Source organism: Phyllobates terribilis, unplaced genomic scaffold (genome assembly GCF_046119375.1).
Source record: "Phyllobates terribilis strain yellow unplaced genomic scaffold, ASM4611937v1 Scaffold_5__5_contigs__length_657084704, whole genome shotgun sequence".
Taxonomy (NCBI): Eukaryota; Metazoa; Chordata; class Amphibia; order Anura; family Dendrobatidae; genus Phyllobates; species Phyllobates terribilis.
In genome coordinates this window covers 60,547,560-60,566,277 of record NW_027362765.1, presented here as the reverse complement: position 1 = coordinate 60,566,277, position 18,718 = coordinate 60,547,560, and the positions used below count along the sequence as shown (strand labels likewise).

General features: G+C 46.4%; 1 protein-coding gene across 1 annotated transcript in view; it reads right to left on the bottom strand.

The window, feature by feature from the left end:
- LOC141272043 (uncharacterized) overlaps positions 1-10,635 on the bottom strand; it is a 67,636-nt gene extending 57,001 nt beyond the window's left edge. Inside the window, exons 1-6 of the mRNA XM_073682330.1 lie at positions 10,574-10,635; positions 9,876-10,025; positions 9,630-9,746; positions 9,425-9,548; positions 9,243-9,340; positions 6,558-6,648 (exon numbers count right to left, since the gene is read on the bottom strand). Coding sequence (XP_073538431.1) covers positions 6,558-6,648; positions 9,243-9,340; positions 9,425-9,548; positions 9,630-9,746; positions 9,876-9,953 — 508 coding nt within the window. The 5' untranslated portion in view covers positions 9,954-10,025; positions 10,574-10,635. The remainder of the gene's footprint in view (positions 1-6,557; positions 6,649-9,242; positions 9,341-9,424; positions 9,549-9,629; positions 9,747-9,875; positions 10,026-10,573) is intronic.
- Between the last annotated feature and the right edge of the window lie 8,083 nt (positions 10,636-18,718).

Here is an 18,718-nt window from a genome sequence, read left to right as displayed (position 1 = left end):
CCCCCCAGCTTCGGAAAATCTCTGGGGTCTCAGCTACTGGGGGTAGGTGAGACCCTGGAATACATGATCAGGGACAGTTTTTACGGTCCCCTATCACGTGATCGCCATTATTCACCGAATAACGGTGATAACATAAAAGAAAAAGTCAGAGTTAAAATTCATTTCTCTCTCCTCTGATATGATCTAACATATCAGAGAAGAGAGAAATGGGGTCCCCAAGCCCCCCACCGTACCTTAGATACTGGATCTGTGATCCCCCTTCAGTCTTCTGCAGAAAGAAAATGGCAGGCGCATTTGCAGTGCGCCCGCCAATATCTGCCTCCGTGCACCCACTAGGATTTTTCTTATTGGCAGCACTTGGGCTATGCCTCTCTCTTCTCTTCTTGTAGTTGTTCTGGGAGAGAAGAGAGATACACTACATCTGAGTGCTTCCTTGTCAGAGAAGAAAAAGTAAAAAAAAATCAAATTTCCCCCTCCGTGCCTGTACCCCTAAACCTCATTGATTACCTCCTCTTCTGTGTCATCCCCCTTGTATGATTAAATTTTTTTTTTATCTTTTTTTTTTCTTCATTTTTTGCAGTTAGGGTAACTAGGGTTTGGGTTATTAGGGTTAGGGTTACCAAGGTTAGGGTTAGGCTTGTTATGGTTAGCCTTACAGTTTTTTTCAAAATTAAAAAAGTATATAAAAAAAAATACTAGTTTTAGATTAGGTATAGTAGTGTTAGGTTTGGATCTAGTCGTGTTAGATTAGGTTTAGGGCTAGTCGTGTTAGATTAGGTTTAGTTTTTTTGTTAGGCAGGTATATAAAATAAAGCAATGGCCCGCAGAACATTCAGTGCCGAGCAGGCGTACACCCTGCTTTTCTCTGGCAGTAAAACAGAATCTGCCTCTGAAGCAGAGCAGTTTTCAGACAGTGACGGCTTCTCTTCCTCCACGGGATCCCACAGCTCGATACTAGAGGAGTCAGTCGTCACTGTTGAAGCTTCAGAGGCAGGACCAAGTACTGCAGTGCCTCCACCCCTGTGGTATCACGACAGTTCATTTTCCCCTCAAATTCCCCTTTTTTTTAGCAGCCCCTAGAATAAAATTAAATGTCACCAATTTTATCCCCTTAGCATTTTTCCAAATTGTCAGTGACGCGCCCCCTGGGCCATGTTCAGGGGGATACCCGGAGCCGGATCTGGATAGGGGTAGTAGTCCTTGTGGCGGTGACCCGGTCCGTGCCCAGGGTGTCAAACTGACTGGCAGTGTTTGGCAGATAATGCTGTATGGTTCGACTACGCCACCCGTTGAATGCAGCTATGGAGCTGCCGCTGCAGGGCAGACCGCTGAGGCCGATGGTAGGATGGTGCAGCGTGGATGGTATAACCCCCAACGGGAGGGGTATGGCCTCAGGGCAGCTATTGGGAGTTGGATGAGGGGAGTGATGGTGCGGGTGTCCCAGTACTGAGGGTGCAGGTGATACAACGAAACACGGAGGCTTGAAGTGCAGTTTCAAAGACTTTACTCACTGTTCTTTATCCGGTCGCTTGTGCACAGTAAGGACCACCCGAGTCATGCTGCGTTCACCAGGGCAGGGACTCGGCCAGCTCCGAGGTAGTTCCAGAGCGTGGTCCAGAGCTCCCCTCTCTTCCTTCCTACTGGCCGTTCTCACCAGGGACCCACCTATGTCCGGCTCCCTCGGGCCTCTTGGTGGTGAAACCCTTCCTGGCTTCCCTGGCCCTACGCGTGGTATGCCTTCCTGGTGGATGTGGTGAGGGTCGTGCCAAAGCTTGACCACGACCTCCGGTTCCTGGCTAAGGATGATTAGCCTCTGCCAGTTTGGGATCCGGTACCCTTCTCTGCCAACCCTTCATCCTCTTCGTTCTCCTGTGGGATCTCAGGGTTCCCTCTCTCCTTGCGTCTCTGGGCCTTTCTGTCTCTTTCTCTCTGCTTCAGGCCTGGCCCTGGAGCTGGGCCCAGCCGGAGCCACAGCTCCCTGTCAGCCCCCCTCTGGCTGAACTCCTCTCTGAACAGACAGACCCTGTCTCTAGATGGTGCCCACCTTATATACTCCCTCTATGTGTGAGCCCAGGTGACTAGCACCCAATGGGCTCCTAGCTATACCCAGAGTCCCTCCCCTATCTGCCCCTACACTACAGGGATATTCCTCCCCCCTCCCCACTCCAGCCGGGGACAGACGCTGTCGTACCTGCACATCTACCTAGTGGGAGTACCGTTGTTCTGTCCCCCGGAAATGGGGTGAGTGTAGTGCATGCAGCTATCTGAGCTCTGTCCCACACTCCATCCTTACCCGGGAGTGGAATACCACACCTCTGGGTCGAGGTGCAATACCCCTGTAGCAGCCGAGTCCTCGGGGTGCTACATCAGTATCCCTGAAGTCCTACAGTTGATTGCCCACCACACCAATCTATATGCCCGATAGTATATTTCCCCAAAACCCACATCCTTTCAATCCCATTACTGGATCCCCACAAATGCCCCTAAAAATAAAAAAAAATTGGGCCTTACCCTGAACATGGGATTAGTAAAAAAAAAACCAAAAAACACATTCCGCTCCTACTGGGCAACAAAATCAGTCCACAGTACCCTGCATTTGCAGCTGTCATGTCCCAAGCCAACTATGAAGCCCTGATGAGATTCCTCCATTTTAGTGACAATTCCCAAACCCCCTAAGAATTGACCCAAACTATGATTGGCTGAACAAATTGAGACCACCAATTTCCCTCCTACAACATTAATTTCTTAATTCATGCACCCCAGAGGAAAATGTGTCAGTCGACGAGTCCTTGATAATTTACAAGGGCCGTCTGTCCTTCCACCGATTCATCACCTACAAGCAAGCAAAATACGGCGTCAAGCTCTGCAAAATGTGTGTGAGCACATCTGGATACACATCCACGTTCCTAATATATGAAGGTTGGTGACAGCCAAATTAGCCCCCAAACTTCCCCCAGAAAAACTGGCAACTCAGGTAAACTTTTCTGGGAGCTAATGACGCCCTTTCTTCATCCAGGGTACAACGTGTATACCGAGAACTATTACACAAGCCTCCCCCTATACCAACCCCTACACGCTACAAATACAGGGGCCTGTGGGAAAGTCAGGAAAAACTGAGTGGGGTTTCCGTCACAGTTGGTGTCCAGATGTTTGGAGAAGAGGGCGTCATTCTCACTTGCAAGCGACCAACTTCTTGCAGTGAAGTGGAATGACAGGAAGGACGTCTACATGCTGACTACACTGCATATGGACACCACTGTGATGATCAGAGATAGGGGCGCCACCAGGGACAATCAAAAACCAATTTGCATCAGAGATTACAATAAATTCATCGGTGGCGTTGACCTGTCAGACCAGGTGCTTCAACTGTATCTGGTGAAGCGGAAGTCCAGGGCCCGGTACAAAAAAGGTAGCAATGTACCTCACTCAGATTGCTACATACAACAGTTTTGTCCTGTACAAAAAAAAATCCCAAGGAGCACTCACTTTCCTCCAGTTTCAAGAGAAAATTGTTGAGTGTCTCATATTTGACTTGATGGCACAGAAGGAAGCCTTTGAGTCTAAAGATGTCCGTCATTTTCTTTGCCCCATCCCTGCCACTCCCACTCAAAAGTATCCCCCAAAAAGATGCCGGATTTGTAGGAAACACAGTAGAAGGAGTGATTCCTTGTAATATTGCCCTATGTGCCCATCCCAACCAGGCCTTTGTATCTACCCCTGTTTTGAGACCTCCCACACATCTTACAATTATTAGGGTTTTTTATTAAATTATTTACAGTGGGGAAAAAAAGTATTTAGTCAGCCACCAATTGTGCAAGTTCTCCCACTTAAAAAGATGAAAGAGGCCTGTAATTGACATCAACTATGAGAGACAAAATGAGAAAACAAATCCTGAAAATCATATTGTCTGATTTGGAAAGAAATTTTTTTCAAATTTTAGTGGAAAATAAGTATTTGGTCAATTACAAGCAAGCAAGATTTCTGGCTCTCACAGACCTGTAACTTCTTCTTTAAGAGGCTCCTCTGTCCTCCACTCACTAACTGTAATACTGACACCTGTTTGAACTTGTTATCGGTATAAAAGACACCTGTCCGCAACCTCAAACAGTCACACTCCTACTGTTATCAAATTCTGTATCTTACCTGTGGGTTACAAAAAATGCTCACTATACCCATATATAAAATCCTTGAGGGGTTTAGTTTCCAAAATGGGGTCAGTTGTGGGGGGTTTCTGCCGTTTAGGCATCTTAGGGGCCCTGCAAATGTGACATGGTGCCCGCCGTCTCTTTCAGCCAAATTTGTATTCCAATATTCAAATATTGCTCCTTCCGCTCCGAGCTCTGCCGTTTGTCCAAACAGACCTTTCTGTCTACATGTGGGGTATTATCAAGCTCATATGAAAGTGGGTAATAAATTGTGTGTTTCAATTTTTGGTGTTACCTCTGGAAAAATGTAAAAATTTGGGGTTAAAGCAAGATTTTTGTGAATAAAATGAACTTTTTCAATATGACAACCTAATGTTATCAAATTCTGTGTCGTTCCCGTGGGTTTAAAATGCTCAGTATACCCATGGATAAAATCCTTGAGAGGTGTGGGTTTTTTTCACTGTTTAGGCACATTAGGAGCTCTCCAAACCTGACATGGCGTCTGCTCTCGATTCCATCCAATTTTTCGTTCAAATAGTCAAACGGTGCTCCTTCCCTTCCGAGCTCTGCCGTGCGCCTAAACAGTCGTTCTCCCCAACATATGGGGTATAAGCATGCTCAGGATAAATTGCACAACAAATTTTGTGGTCCATTTTCTCTTATCACTCTTGCGAAAATAAAAAAAATTCGGTCTGAAGTAAAATTTTTGTGAAAAAAAGTTAAATGTTCATTTTATTCTTCCACGTTGCTTTAGTTCCTGTGAAGCACCTGCAGGGTCAATAAACTTCTTCAATGTGGTTTTGAGCACCTTGAGGAGTGCAGTTTTTAGAATGGTATCACTTTTGGGTATTTTCTGTCATATAGACCCCTCAAAGTCACTTCAAATGTGATGTGGCCCCTAAAAAAATGGTTTTGTAATTTTAGTTGGTAAAATGAGAAATCGCTGGTCAACTTTTAACCCTTATAACATCCTAACAAAAATTTTTTTTTTTTTTTTTTTTTTTCGAAAATTGTGCTGATGTAAAGTAGACATGTGGGAAATATTATTTATGAACTATTTTGTGTGACATATCTCTCTGATTTAAGGGCATAAGAACTCAAAGTTTGAAAATTGCTAAATTTTTACCAAATTTCCAAATAAACACAAGTCATATCGAAGAAAATTTACCACTATCATGAAGTACAATAAGTCATGAAAAAAGAATCTCAGAATCAGTGGGATCTGTTGAAGCGTTCCAGAGTAATTACCTCGTAAAATGAAACTGGTCAGAATTGTAAAATTTGACTTGGTCATTGAGAACATAATTGGCTCAGTCACTAAGGGGTTAAGAGACATCCACTGAGCACAGAGTCCTGTGTTAAAGAGGACTGTGAACACAGAAGTATCTCTTCTGCATCAAAACAGACAGAAACAAAAAGCACAAAATGATCGATCTGTTGAAATAATTGGAAAAGGTTAAATGCCTCATACGTCACATGTTCCTAAACAGTGCCACGATTGCAGAACTATAAACTAAAAAAAATTAAAAAGACTTAAAATCATTATCTTTCAACTCACATGTAATATATAAAGTAATAAAAAGAAATTTGATTACTGTACGTGGTAGGAGAAACAGAACTTCACCAGAGAAAATACATCAGAATATAAGAACATGATTGCACAAATATGAGTAAGGGTATGTGCACACAGTCAATACTTTATGCTGCGTCCAAAGAGCAGAACGCAGGTGAATCCGCATGTGTTCGTTGAACCAAGTGGATTCACCGCAATCAATACATTTGCATTGATCAGATTTCTCTTGCGGAGACTAGTGACTCTGCAAGAGAAATTGACATGCTGCGGGTCCAAAAGACGCCAGTCTCCACGGGTGATCCGCAGGTGCATGGAGAAGCCTAGTAGGCATGGGATCTCTTGAAATCCCATCCACTTTGCTTGTAATGTAGAACGCTACGGTTAGCACACAGCGCAAGTGTGCTGCGTCCAATCTGCAGCGTTTCCTGACCGTGTGCACACAACCTTAGGGAAACTTAAATCGGTTTAAAAGACATAAAAAAATAGACACATAACCAAAGTGTCTAATATGGGGCAAAAATATACTATGTAATGATCAGAGTGGAGAGTGGATGGTAGTAGGTTTACAAAAAACAGGGTAATACCGGACACTGCAGAATTCTGCATTAGATCATATAATGTAATTTAGTAATTATCATGTGTCGCAAGACTGATAATGTAAACTGACCAGATATGTGCAAGAGATGAAATTTCAAAACATGTCACAATAATACTGTAATCATATATTATTATGTGCACAATCATGTCACATAAATAAGAAATACCCATAATAGAGTGCTCCATCTGAGATGGAGCCAACCACGACCCTGGGAGGTGATTGTGTTTTAGCTTAAACTCACCTGTGCTGTTATCTGTAGGACTTTCCTCTTTACACCGCTCATCACCACTCACATATGTCTCTGTAGTATTATTATGGGTCCGAGCTTTACCCTGAAACAAAGATTGTCTCAGACAGATGAAGAAGTCACATTAAATAATTTAGAAGAACAGGAAAGATGATTTCATGATGTGACAGCAGTAGTTATAACATATCTGCAGGTCTCCTGTATAAATCCAACCTGTCAACTCCGAATTGTAACCAGCAATCTCTATAACCAGAAAATTGAGAAGATCCAGACAACATCTAATGTCTATGATCAGCTTTATCCTGTCATCTCCACCAAGGATAAAACATACACTGAATGGCCATGACGCGCCCCCTGGGCCGCGTGGGGAACCCGGAACCGGGCCTTTTGTGGGATGCTGGGGATTGTAGTCACCGTGGCGATGACCCGGTCCCATGGCTCAGGGTGGTCAAACCAGTGGCAGTCTATTGATATGGTTTTCATTATTTTCAAATGTCCGACTACGCCACCCGTGGATTGCGGTCAGAATGAACCGCCGCTGCAGGGCAGACCACTGGGGCTGGTGTTGGTGAGCAGCACAGGAATGGTATAACTCCCCACGAGAGAAGTGTAGCCCCAGGGCAGTGTAGGTGGATGATGGGGGTGGTGGTGCGCGGGAATAATGACTTAGAGTCTCTGTAATGCAGTCCAGGATCTTTACTCACAGTTCGTTATTCCACGTTACTCCGGCTGGCTGTAACTTCCCGCATCGGACTATGTTCACCAGGTGAGGGGGCTCGGCCAACTCCCGGATAATTTTGGAGCGCTTCGCAGGACCCCCTTTTCGTGTCCTTCCTCTGGCCTGTCATACCCCACCAGTGACCACGCTTCTGTCCGGCTGCCTCGGGCCTTCTCTGGGCAAACCTCGGCGTCAGTTTCCCGGACCCTATGTGGTGCCTTCCTAGCGGTTATAGTGAGGGGCTGCACCATATGAAATGTCACAGCCTCCAGTTTCTAGCTGAGGGTAGTTCCTCGCCTCCACTAGTTTCGGGGACCAGTCTCCCCCTTGGCCTGACCCCTCTACGCAGGTAGATGGGGGCGTATGGTGGCCACCAGCCGGTCCACACCCCTGGGGTCCTTTCTTTCCTCTGTGTTCCTGGAGCCTCCTCCGTTCTTCTTCATCTCTTCTCCCCAACTCTCTCTCTCTCCTTTCAGTGCTGACTGGGCCTCACAGGCTAGACCCGCGTCCGGAGCAGAGCTCCACAGAGTCCTGCTCTGTCACATCTTCTCTCTGACTGACTTCTCTCCATGAACTCCACATTAATCTAAGATGGTGCCCACCTTTTATACCTCCCTCTAGGTGCACCCAGGAACTGCTTCCTCCCTGCTCCTGCACTACAGGGTTCCCCCTTTCCTAGGTGTTCCCTCCCCCCACTCCAGCCAGGGACAGGTACTGTCGCGCTCTACTTGGAGCATATCGGTCGCCCTGCCCCCGGAAATGTGGTGTAATGCATGCAGGTGTCGGGGTCCTGATCCACACTCCATCCTTACCTGAGAGTGAGATATCGCACATCTGGATGAGATGCAATACCTCTGTAGCAACCGAGCCCCCAGGGTGCTACAGCCACATTGTGAGAAGATCCAGACAACATCTATTGTCTATGATCAGCTTTATCCAGTCATCTCCACCAAGTATAAAACATACACTGAATGGCCACATTGTGAGAAGATCCAGACAACATCTATTGTCTATGATCAACTTTATCCTGTCATCTCCACCAAGTATAAAACATACACTGAATGGCCACATTGTGAGAAGATCCAGACAACATCTATTGTCTATGATCAGCTTTATCCTGTCATCTCCACCAGATATAAAACAAACACTGAATAGAGATGCCCATCTAGTGGCTTTCCATTTTCAGAACCTCAGCAATTAATTGTGTAATAGATCCTACAAGTTGTTGAAATAGTTCTGCAGGAATAGTGGCCCATGCTGACAAGATAGCTTCTTGCAGTTGCCGCAAATTAGATGGAAGTACTGACATGAACTGAACAATCTGTTTTACCTCATCCCAGAAATGCTTTATAGGCCTACAAGCATGGAAAACTCACGTTCCTGTCATTCTACCATAAGACAAAAAGGTGGCCTGAAGTAATGAACTTGAATGGCCAAATTAGATAAGCCCTGGTGTCCAAAAAATTCAACCACAGCCATAAAAAAAACAAGAGTGTGTCCAGAAAACATTCACCGTACTGTTAAAAGTCCTCCTCCATGATCCTGAAATGATGAAACCTGACAGGAAAGATGCATGGATCGCGCTTCATTAGATGTTTTCCCTCAATCCAACATTTTCAATATACTCTTGACGTAAAAGCCTCATAAGGTTGGGAGTTTGTCAAATTTTGGCCCTGACCCAAGCAGTGACAACCATAATTCGTTCAAAGTCGCTCAGATCGCTCAAACTTCCCATTCTAATGTGGTTTCACACTGAAAACTGATCACTTCATTAAAGCTGTATTCTGGGTTCACTGGTTTAATTTCCATACGGGGAAGTTTCAATTGAGAAAGAACAAGTATATCTAATAATTTGACCTTTCAGTGTACAATACTGGTGGACAAAACAAGACTGAACACAAGACCTTCACAGCCGTCTACACATCATAGGGGAGATCTCATGACACCTTCTCTCCATCTACCTGATGATCCTGAGGAACATAGAGATTTTCTTGTTTACAGTCCTGTGGAAGAAGAGAACGGGGACATCTCTCTGGTGTTGTCCTCTTACTGGATAGAACTGGAGGAAACACATACAGGGACTGAAATCATTCTTTACATACAGATAATTATAGGCCGTGTGTATTTAGTCCTGTCTTATTACCTGGTGATGTGAGGGGCTGGGGAACCTCCATCATGACGTCCTTGTACAGATCTTTGTGTCCTTCTAAATACTCCCACTCCTCCATGGAGAAATAGACAGTGACGTCCTGACACCTTATAGGAACCTGACACATACAATGATACCGTCATCCCCGATCCCTTCATAGCATTACTGTATAATATCCTAGCATTCCCAGCAGTGTCACCTCTCCAGTCAGCAGCTCAATCATCTTGTAGGTGAGTTCTAGGATCTTCTGGTCATTGATGTTCTCATGTATCAGGGGTTGACAGCGCTCACTAGAGGTCTTTACTAAAATGTAATCCTGGTTATGGAGAGACACATTAATAAATCTCACTACAGACATTTCCAGAGTCCTCACCTCTCCAGTTCTGTCCATCCGTTATTCCCATAGATAAGAATGATGTAATGTGACGTCATCAGAATCTCTCACCTCTCCAGTAAGCCGGAAGAGGATCTCTAGGGTGAGGTGTAATATCCTCTCCGCCATCTTGTCCCTGTCCCTATCCATCCTTGATGGGTCACTCAGGAAAATTCTCTTATATAGAAGATCTCCACTGAGAGGATCCGATATTGTAGGGACCTGAATGGGGAGAGGATGATGATGTAACATCACAAAGATCCCATGTAAGAAATCTCCGGAGCTGTTACCGGCTTCACATGATCACTACATCCAGTCATGGCCCCGTCCAGCCCCCGGTATAACACACAATCACATTATAGTCACTTACAGGGATTTATCACAGAATATCTCCAATCCAACACCAAAAACACAGAACAAATCTAATAGGAAAATCTAAAATATCTGAATCTTTATTAAATATTTCATAAAAACAAGACATAACCTTACTAAATGCAGACAAAGGCAGCATCTCCTAATTCAATTAAGAAACTACCCAGTTCATAGTTATATAGAAACCGAGGTAAATTTGTGAACGAGGGTAATGGAATATTTGCACGTAGCTGAACAGTGTCCCCAAGATCAATGTTATTAGTGGGCCCTTGACACCTAAGTCCGACACTGAATACAGACATATCCTGATATAGCGACACAGACGGGAACACGTTCTGTCTCCTGGAATGTGACCGCAGCACTGAGGAGGTTAATAGTAATGGGGAATCTCCACATACCTCCACCTGCAGAGCCGCCACCACATATATGACTGTCCTGTGCGCACAGGACCTGTGATGAGGTCACAGTCAGGTGATCAGTCACATGGAGGGGAGGAGCCATTCTAATATTTGAGGTATAGGAGGTGTTAAAAAGCAGCTGTTGTAATCTAAGTATAAGGTATAAGAGATTCCACATTACTGGGCACAGGCGACATTAACCCCTTCGCTACTGAACTATTTAGGTGATTTTTTTTTTTGGGTTGCTGCTCTCCAAGAGCCATGACTTTTTTTTTTCTAGTTATGTATATCACTTCCAACTCTGAAGGACAGCAAACACTGAAACACATCGCACACCCAGTATGACACCGCTCCACTCACAAAAGTGCACTAGCTTTAAAAAGAGTAAAAATGTTCCCCAGTTTCCAGTGGAGATTCCGTCGAAGTCCGGGACATGCAGCCCACCCTCGGGTCCTGGGTCAGCTTCCCAAATCATGGATAACTTTTTACATTTATTGTCGATGCGTCCGTATTCTTTTTTTTTTTTATCAAAAAACGATCTTATTGAGGTATTGTCATGCCAGGTGTGAGTGCAATACAGAGAGTCACGCCAGGTGTGAGTGCAACACAGAGGAGAAAGGGAAGCCCAGACACTAGGGAAAGGGGGAAGAGGTGACCTCCTAATCTGGACTAGCGCCACCCTGTCTCCCCCTAATGTCCCTATATCGCCTCCGCAGCTGTCGCCGATCACGTGCCTCACCTGTTAGAACTCTCCTGTTAGTTTTTTTTTAGTTTGCTGGTCACATGACCATTTTTGCCTATTTAATCCGGCTCCGCCCTCCTGGTCTTGCTGGACTTCATTGTATTTACTACTCTTGAGCTAGCTTGGTGCTCTGTTGTCGTTCTCTGTTAGTTTTGCTAGGTCTTCTGACCTCTATGCTTTTTGTTGTGTGTTTGTCTTTGACTGCTACTATTTCTGCTAGGAGGTGTCCAACTTATCCCAGTCCCTAGTTCTTGTAGGGATCCCTCCCTCACATCTATAGGTCTTCGTTCAGACTAGCCAAGGACTTTAGCGGGTCTGATCGCAGGATCAGGTTCCCCGTTACATCGTAGGGATCTAGTTTAGTTCTATTGTAGGGACAGTTCTCCTGTCTTTCCTTAGTCCCTGTAGCAGATCATAACAGTAAGTCCAGCCCTAAAAGGAAAAAAAAAATTTTCTCTAAGGAAAGACCTCCAGTTTTCCATCATGGTCTCGGTTCAAGATTTGGCTCAACGCTTGCAGGGACTCTCTCTGGAGGTGGCCAAGCTCCAACAACACGTGAGTAGCTGTTCTGGAGCACATTTTGTGGAACCAAAGGTACGTCTGCCTGATTTATTTTTTGGCGAACAAGATTTTTTTTCTTTTAAAAATGCTTGTTTATTGTATTTTCGTTTGAGACCCGGATCCTCTGGTGATGAATCACAGCGCATAGGGTTCATAATGTCACTTTTGCGCATGAAGGAGGGTGATGAATGGAAGACTGCTTTTAACACTCCTGTGGGTCATTTTGAGAATCTGGTTATGCCTTTTGGTCTTACCAATGCTCCAGCATTTTTTCAGAATCTTATTAATGACATCCTTAGACCTTTAATCGGCAAAAATGTGGTTGTGTATTTGGATGACATTCTGATTTATTCGCCTGATCTGGAGTCTCATTGGCGGAGCGTACGTGAGGTATTACAGTTATTAATGGACAATTCGCTTTTTGCTAAGCTGGAGAAATGTGAGTTCGCTGTACAGAGAATTAGTTTTTTGGGTTACATTATCTCCAGTGAAGGTTTTGAGATGGACCCGATTAAAGCTCAAGCTGTGCAGGAATGGCCTAGGCCTATTGGTTTGAAATCGATACAGAGGTTTTTGGGTTTCGCCAATTATTACAGAAAATTCATAAAATTTTTTTCTATTATTGTCAAACCGCTGACCGATCTCACCAGGAAAGGTGCTAATGCGGTTCAGTGGACTTCTGAGGCCATTGAAGCTTTTGTGTTTCTAAAGGAGAGGTTCACCTCTGCTCCCATCCTTATGCAGCCTGATGTGACTAAGCCGTTTTTGGTTGAGGTTGATGCTTCTTCGGTGGGGGTCGGTGCGGTGTTGTCTCAGGAAAACAAGGATGGGGTACATCCCTGTGCCTTTTTTTCAAAAAAAATTTCTGAGACTGAACTTAATTACGATATTGGTAATCGGGAATTGCTGGCGATTAAACTCGCATTTGAACACTGGCGTCACCTCTTGGAAGGTGCTGAATTTCCCATTCAGGTTTTCACTGATCATAAAAATCTGATCTATCTTGATGCTGCCAAGCGCTTGAATGCCCGTCAGGCTAGGTGGGCACTTTTTTTCTCGCGGTTTAATTTTTCCGTTACTTACATCCCGGGTACCAAGAATGTTAAAGCGGATGCTTTGTCTCGCAGCTTTTCTCCCATGGTCGGTGTTGAGGAGGAAGAGGAGAGCATTTTACAAGAAGGTGTTGTGATTGCTGCTTTGGACTCCGTTTTGGAGGATGAGATTCTTAAAGCTCAGGAGAATGCCCCATCTAACACTCCCCATGGGAGGTTGCTTGTGCCTAGGACCTTTAGGAGAGATTTGTTTGTTGAGTGTCATGAGTCTCGGTTGGCAGGTCATCCAGGAATTTCTGAGACCAAGAGACTTGTGGGTCGCAGTTTTTGGTGGCCTGGATGGCAGAAGGAAGTCATTAAGTGGGTGCGCCAATGTACTGTGTGTGCTAGATCCAAGTCTTCGCATGCTCCTGCTGCGGGGTTGCTTTGCCCTCTGAAGGTTCCTAGTGCACCTTGGACACATCTGGCTATGGACTTTATTACTGACCTTCCCCCCTCTGAAGGTTTCACGGTCATCTGGGTGGTCGTGGACCGTTTTAGCAAGATGTGTCACTTGGTTCCCTTCATCAAACTGCCTTGCGCTAAGACACTCGCTAAGGCCTTTGTCAAGGAAATTGTCAGACTACATGGTGTTCCTACTGACATTATTTCTGATAGGGGACCTCAGTTCGTGGCTCGTTTTTGGCGTGCCTTTTGTGACAGGTTGGGAGTTCATTTGTCGTTTTCATCTGGATATCATCCTGAGTCTAATGGCCAGACAGAAAGGAAGAACCAGGATGTTGAGCAGTTCTTGCGTTGTTTTGTGGCAGACAATCAAGAGGGGTGGTCTGAGTTTCTGCCACTTGCTGAATTTGCTCTTAACAACCATACATCCTCTTCTGCTGGGTGTTCGCCTTTTTTTTGTTGTTCTGGGAGACATCCGTCTTTTGGGTCATTCTCCAAATTGGTTTCGGCTGTGCCTGAGGAGGAGAGTTTTTCCGGTGATTTGGAGAGAGTTTGGACGGATGTGCGTGGTAATCTTCAGGAGGCTAACAAAAAATCTAAGAGGTACTTTGATAGGAAACGGCAAGAGGTTTTGTTTGCTGTTGGTGACATGGTTTGGTTGTCCTCTAAGAATCTGCGATTGAGGATTCCTTCTAAAAAATTGGGTCCCAAGTTCGTAGGGCCCTTTAAGGTGCTTAAGATAGTTAACCAATCTGCTGTTAGGTTGGAGGTTCCTACGTCCTGGAAGATTAACCCGGTGTTTCATGTTTCTCTGTTGAAAAGAGCTGATGTGTCTGATGGTGACGCCTCTGCCACTGTTCCTCAGGTGGTGGAGGACGGGGAATATGAAATTTCCCGCATCCTAAATTCTAGACGGTATAGAGGGAGTTTGCAGTATCTCGTCGCTTGGAAGGGTTTCGGACCTGAGGATAACTCATGGGTGAGGGCGGATGATGTTTCTGCTTCCAGACTTGTCAGAGCGTTTCACAGGAGGTTTCCTGGTAAGCCTGGGCCTAGGGGATCCGGAGGATCCTCTTAGAAGAGGGGGTACTGTTAGAACTCTCCTGTTAGTTTTTTTTTAGTTTGCTGGTCACATGACCATTTTTGCCTATTTAATCCGGCTCCGCCCTCCTGGTCTTGCTGGACTTCATTGTATTTACTACTCTTGAGCTAGCTTGGTGCTCTGTTGTCGTTCTCTGTTAGTTTTGCTAGGTCTTCTGACCTCTATGCTTTTTGTTGTGTGTTTGTCTTTGACTGCTACTATTTCTGCTAGGAGGTGTCCAACTTATCCCAGTCCCTAGTTCTTGTAGGGATCCCTCCCTCACATCTATAGGTCTTCGTTCAGACTAGCCGAGGACTTTAGCGGGTCTGATCGCAGGATCAGGTTCCCCGTTACATCGTAGGGATCTAGTTTAGTTCTATTGTAGGGACAGTTCTCCTGTCTTTCCTTAGTCCCTGTAGCAGATCATAACATCACCCTACTATTCCTGCCGTAAGGCTATAGCTGGGGGTGGAAGGAGATGAGCACTAGTCAACCTCCGTTAGCACTCTAAAGAAAAAAGGGGAAGACAACACTGGGGAATTACAACTTAGCTTTAGAAGAACTCCAAGAGGGCACACAGCCTCAAGACTCCAGAGAGGACGTGATGCTGCTTCAGCCAAGTTCCAAGTAGAAATGAGTGTAACCGGCGACGCCTATGTGGCGCCATTGTCTATAGCACCACAAAATGCCTGCATGTATAATATAATTCATATATATTGCCAGCAATGGTGAGGGATAAGTTCTCTGCTGTTTTCATTACTTACATATATTGTTACTCGATCCCATACTGGAGGATTTTGCACTTCTGCCAAATCAGGAATTTGTGCACAATCCCTTAGAGGGGAGGAGGTGCTTAGTTGTAGTTTGTAGTGTGTGAGGAAGAAGCAGCATCATGAAGTTCACAATGCAAGAGAGAGAAGTCTGCTCTCTGCATGTTTAAACAGCACAAGGCAGGGTCCAGTCCCTAGAGCACAGAGACTTCCAGAGTCTGTGCTAAACTGTGAGCCTACCCAGTCTTCATATAACGAGCAGTGAAGTGTTTTCCCGGGAGCTCAGCAACCGCATGGAGTCACAGAGACACTGCTGCAATAGAAAGTGATGGTTCTGACTGGATTCATGTTGCCTGCTCGCTGGAAGGGATCACAGATCCAGTAACTGTTTACCTTGGACCCCTGGGGATCCAAGGAATCATCTAACAGAGGTAAAATTAGCAGCAGGAAGGCTACACAACCTCACAGCCGAGAAACTGAACCCTCACCATGCAGGGCTGTCCAAACCCCTGTATGTGAACTGTACAGAAGCTGTTGGAGCTGTGTGCTGGATTTCAGTAAAAGGTACAAACTGGTTATCACCCTGTCTCAAGCTGATTACTTCCTGCTGCGCCATTCCTGTTCCATCTCCCCTGGGAGCCAGCCCTGGTTGGGAAGGGTTAATCATCTGGCACTGCTTATCTGTCACGCTGTCTCTGTATACTGGAGGTAGGGGGCCTAAGCTGACCCTAAGCTGGGGCCCTGACTAATCCCTCAACCTGGAGGTACTGTTAAAGGTACAGAGGTCCAGGCCGCCAGCGTAACCCCTACCTCCTGAGGATCCCTGCACCTAAGTAATCTAGTCCTGAGAAGGACCCCGATCACAACAAAAGGGGACAAGTAATAATATGCCCACACACAGTACTTAGACGAACGAGACAGTACAAGGGAAAAACCAAAACCACCTTGCATACAAAAACTACACAGCTACAACAGAGGGAACACCAACGGGAAAGGAGATAAATGATAAAGCGAGGAAGGGAAAAAACACTCCAAATACACTTATCTCTGAAACTCCAAATACCACGATCCGCTCTGTTAGTCTGCATGAAATGCTTTCACCGACACTTCCCTAACAGACCAGCAGGCATTTGAAGGAGTCTCACTACAGCAGCATTGATTGCAGCTGGGCGAGGCTGGACCTCGTCTAGCACAGAGAGAGAGAGAATTAACTCCCTCACTGCCGAAAAACACAAAGCACCAAAAAGTCAGCTGCGAGAAGTCAGGCTGTGTAATCGTGACGATCTTCGTGGCGACACACCCGTGACAGTACCCCCCTGTTATGCACACGCCCGGGCTAAGCGGCGTGTGCGTGGGATTGGTAGTGATTCCACTGGACCGTGCCGGAGAGTGAATGCCTGGAGGGGCGTGACTAAGTATTCACCCGATCCGACCAGGGTCGCACGACGGCATACGACGCCAGTGCACCAAGGAGGGACCGAGCAGAGGGACCAGGTGCTACTCCAGGACAGACCCCGGACACGGCTGTTGACCCACACAGGGGAATACAGGAACAGGCTGGTAGGCTGGCACACAGACTGGTGGGTATAGGCAGGCACGACTGGTATGCAGGCAGGCGGGTATGCAGGCAGGGGGGTAAAGACAAGCACAGCTAGAGTGCAGACAGGGAGGCACTAGCAGGTAGGAACACAGGCGGGATAGGACCCAGTACACACCGGGACTCAGGAACAATACAGGCAGAGGGTTACAGGCAAGCACAGCTAGAGTGCAGACAAGGCTGAGCAGGGAGGACAGGGCTCTGTTCACACGGAACAGACAGGAAGGGAAAAGACAGAGCCAGATACTCACACAGTACTTGCAGAGACAACAAGCAGGAGTTAGGTACGAGTTCAGACTCTGCAGAAAAAGGAAGGGAACGGACATAGAGGCAAAACAGGTAAAGGACAGGAGAGAGTTCAGACTGGAACTGAGTGTACGGAGGAGACCGACACTGCAGAGGGATACAGGAGCGGGTCTGGGAATACGGCCACTAGAAGGCGGAACGAACAGGCTAGGAGCGTGTTCAGACAGGTCAGACAAGATACAGGAACGGGTCTAGGTAATCGGCCCCTAGAAGGCAGGAGGAACAGGCTAGGAGCGTGTTCAGACAGGACAGACAAGAGAACACAGAAAGGACTCAGTTCAGACACGGAACTAATACCGAAAAGCAGGAGACATACAGGACTCAGTTCAGACACGGGAGCTGATACCGAAAAGCAGGTGACATACAGGACTCAGTTCAGACACGGAAACTGATACAAAAAGCAGGAGACATACAGGACTCAGTTCAGACACGGGAACTGATACAAAAAGCAGGAGACATACAGGACTTAGTTCAGACACGGGAACTAATACCGCAAAGCAGGAGACATACAGGACTAAGTTCAGACAGGCCTGGAAATACAGCCTCCAGGAAAGGCAGACAAGGAAACAAAGACGGGACCTGGCACCTTCAGAGTGCAAGCACACACTGAAGGAAAACACTATGCTCAGGCCGGGATAGAAGGGAGCTGCTGAGCTATATACCAAGTGACAGACAGCAATAGGCTGAGGACGCACAAGGGGAGTGACCCACAGCAGGTACAAAAGGCAGGAAGTGATCGGGCGCCGCCCTTAAGCAGCAGAAACAGACACAAACAGACAGCATGGAGGGAAGCCAGAGAGACATTCTGGACAGGAGATCAAGTGCGCCCTCTTGCACAGTGGGAGATGGACCACCATGCAAGGACGCCGCCAGGTATGTTACAGTACCTCCCCCCTTACGCCCCCTCTTCTTCAGGCCTGCCAGAATCTTCCGCAGGGAATTCGAGGGCCAGTCGTTCACTGGGTTGGAGGGGGACAGAGACTTAAGGGTAATCTCTGCTTCGAGGTACATCTTGTCAAGCTCACAGGAAGAAATAGACGGGTTATCAGGTACATAATGAGGAAAAGTCACTGTCTCTTTGTTATCTGGTGGTATCCCGGAGGATTCAGGAAACAACTGGAGGTCCTCCGCCGGGTCAGAAGAGTGCAGAGGCTCAGAGAAAACAACTGCTTCAGAGTACACTAGGTCGGACTCACTGGAGGAAGCAGGCGAGGTATCGGGTACCGAGTATAGGAAAGTCTCTGTCCATTCACCACCAGGTGGCACCCCGAAGGGTTCTGGAGACAGCTGGCGGTCCTCCGCCTGGTCAGAGGGGTGTAGAGACTCACGGGTAACCTCTGCTTCAGAGTACACTAGGTCGGACTCACTGGACGAAGCAAGCGAGGTATCAGATCCAGGATATAGGAAAGTCTCTGTCCATTCACCACCAGGTGGCACCCCGAAGGATTCTGAACACAACTGGAGGTCCTCCGCCTGGTCGGAGGGGTGTAGAGACTCAGGAGTAACCTCTGCTTCGGAGTACACTAAGTTGGACTCACTGGACGAAGCGAGCGAGGTATCAGGTACAGAGTATAGGAGAGTCTCTGTCCTTT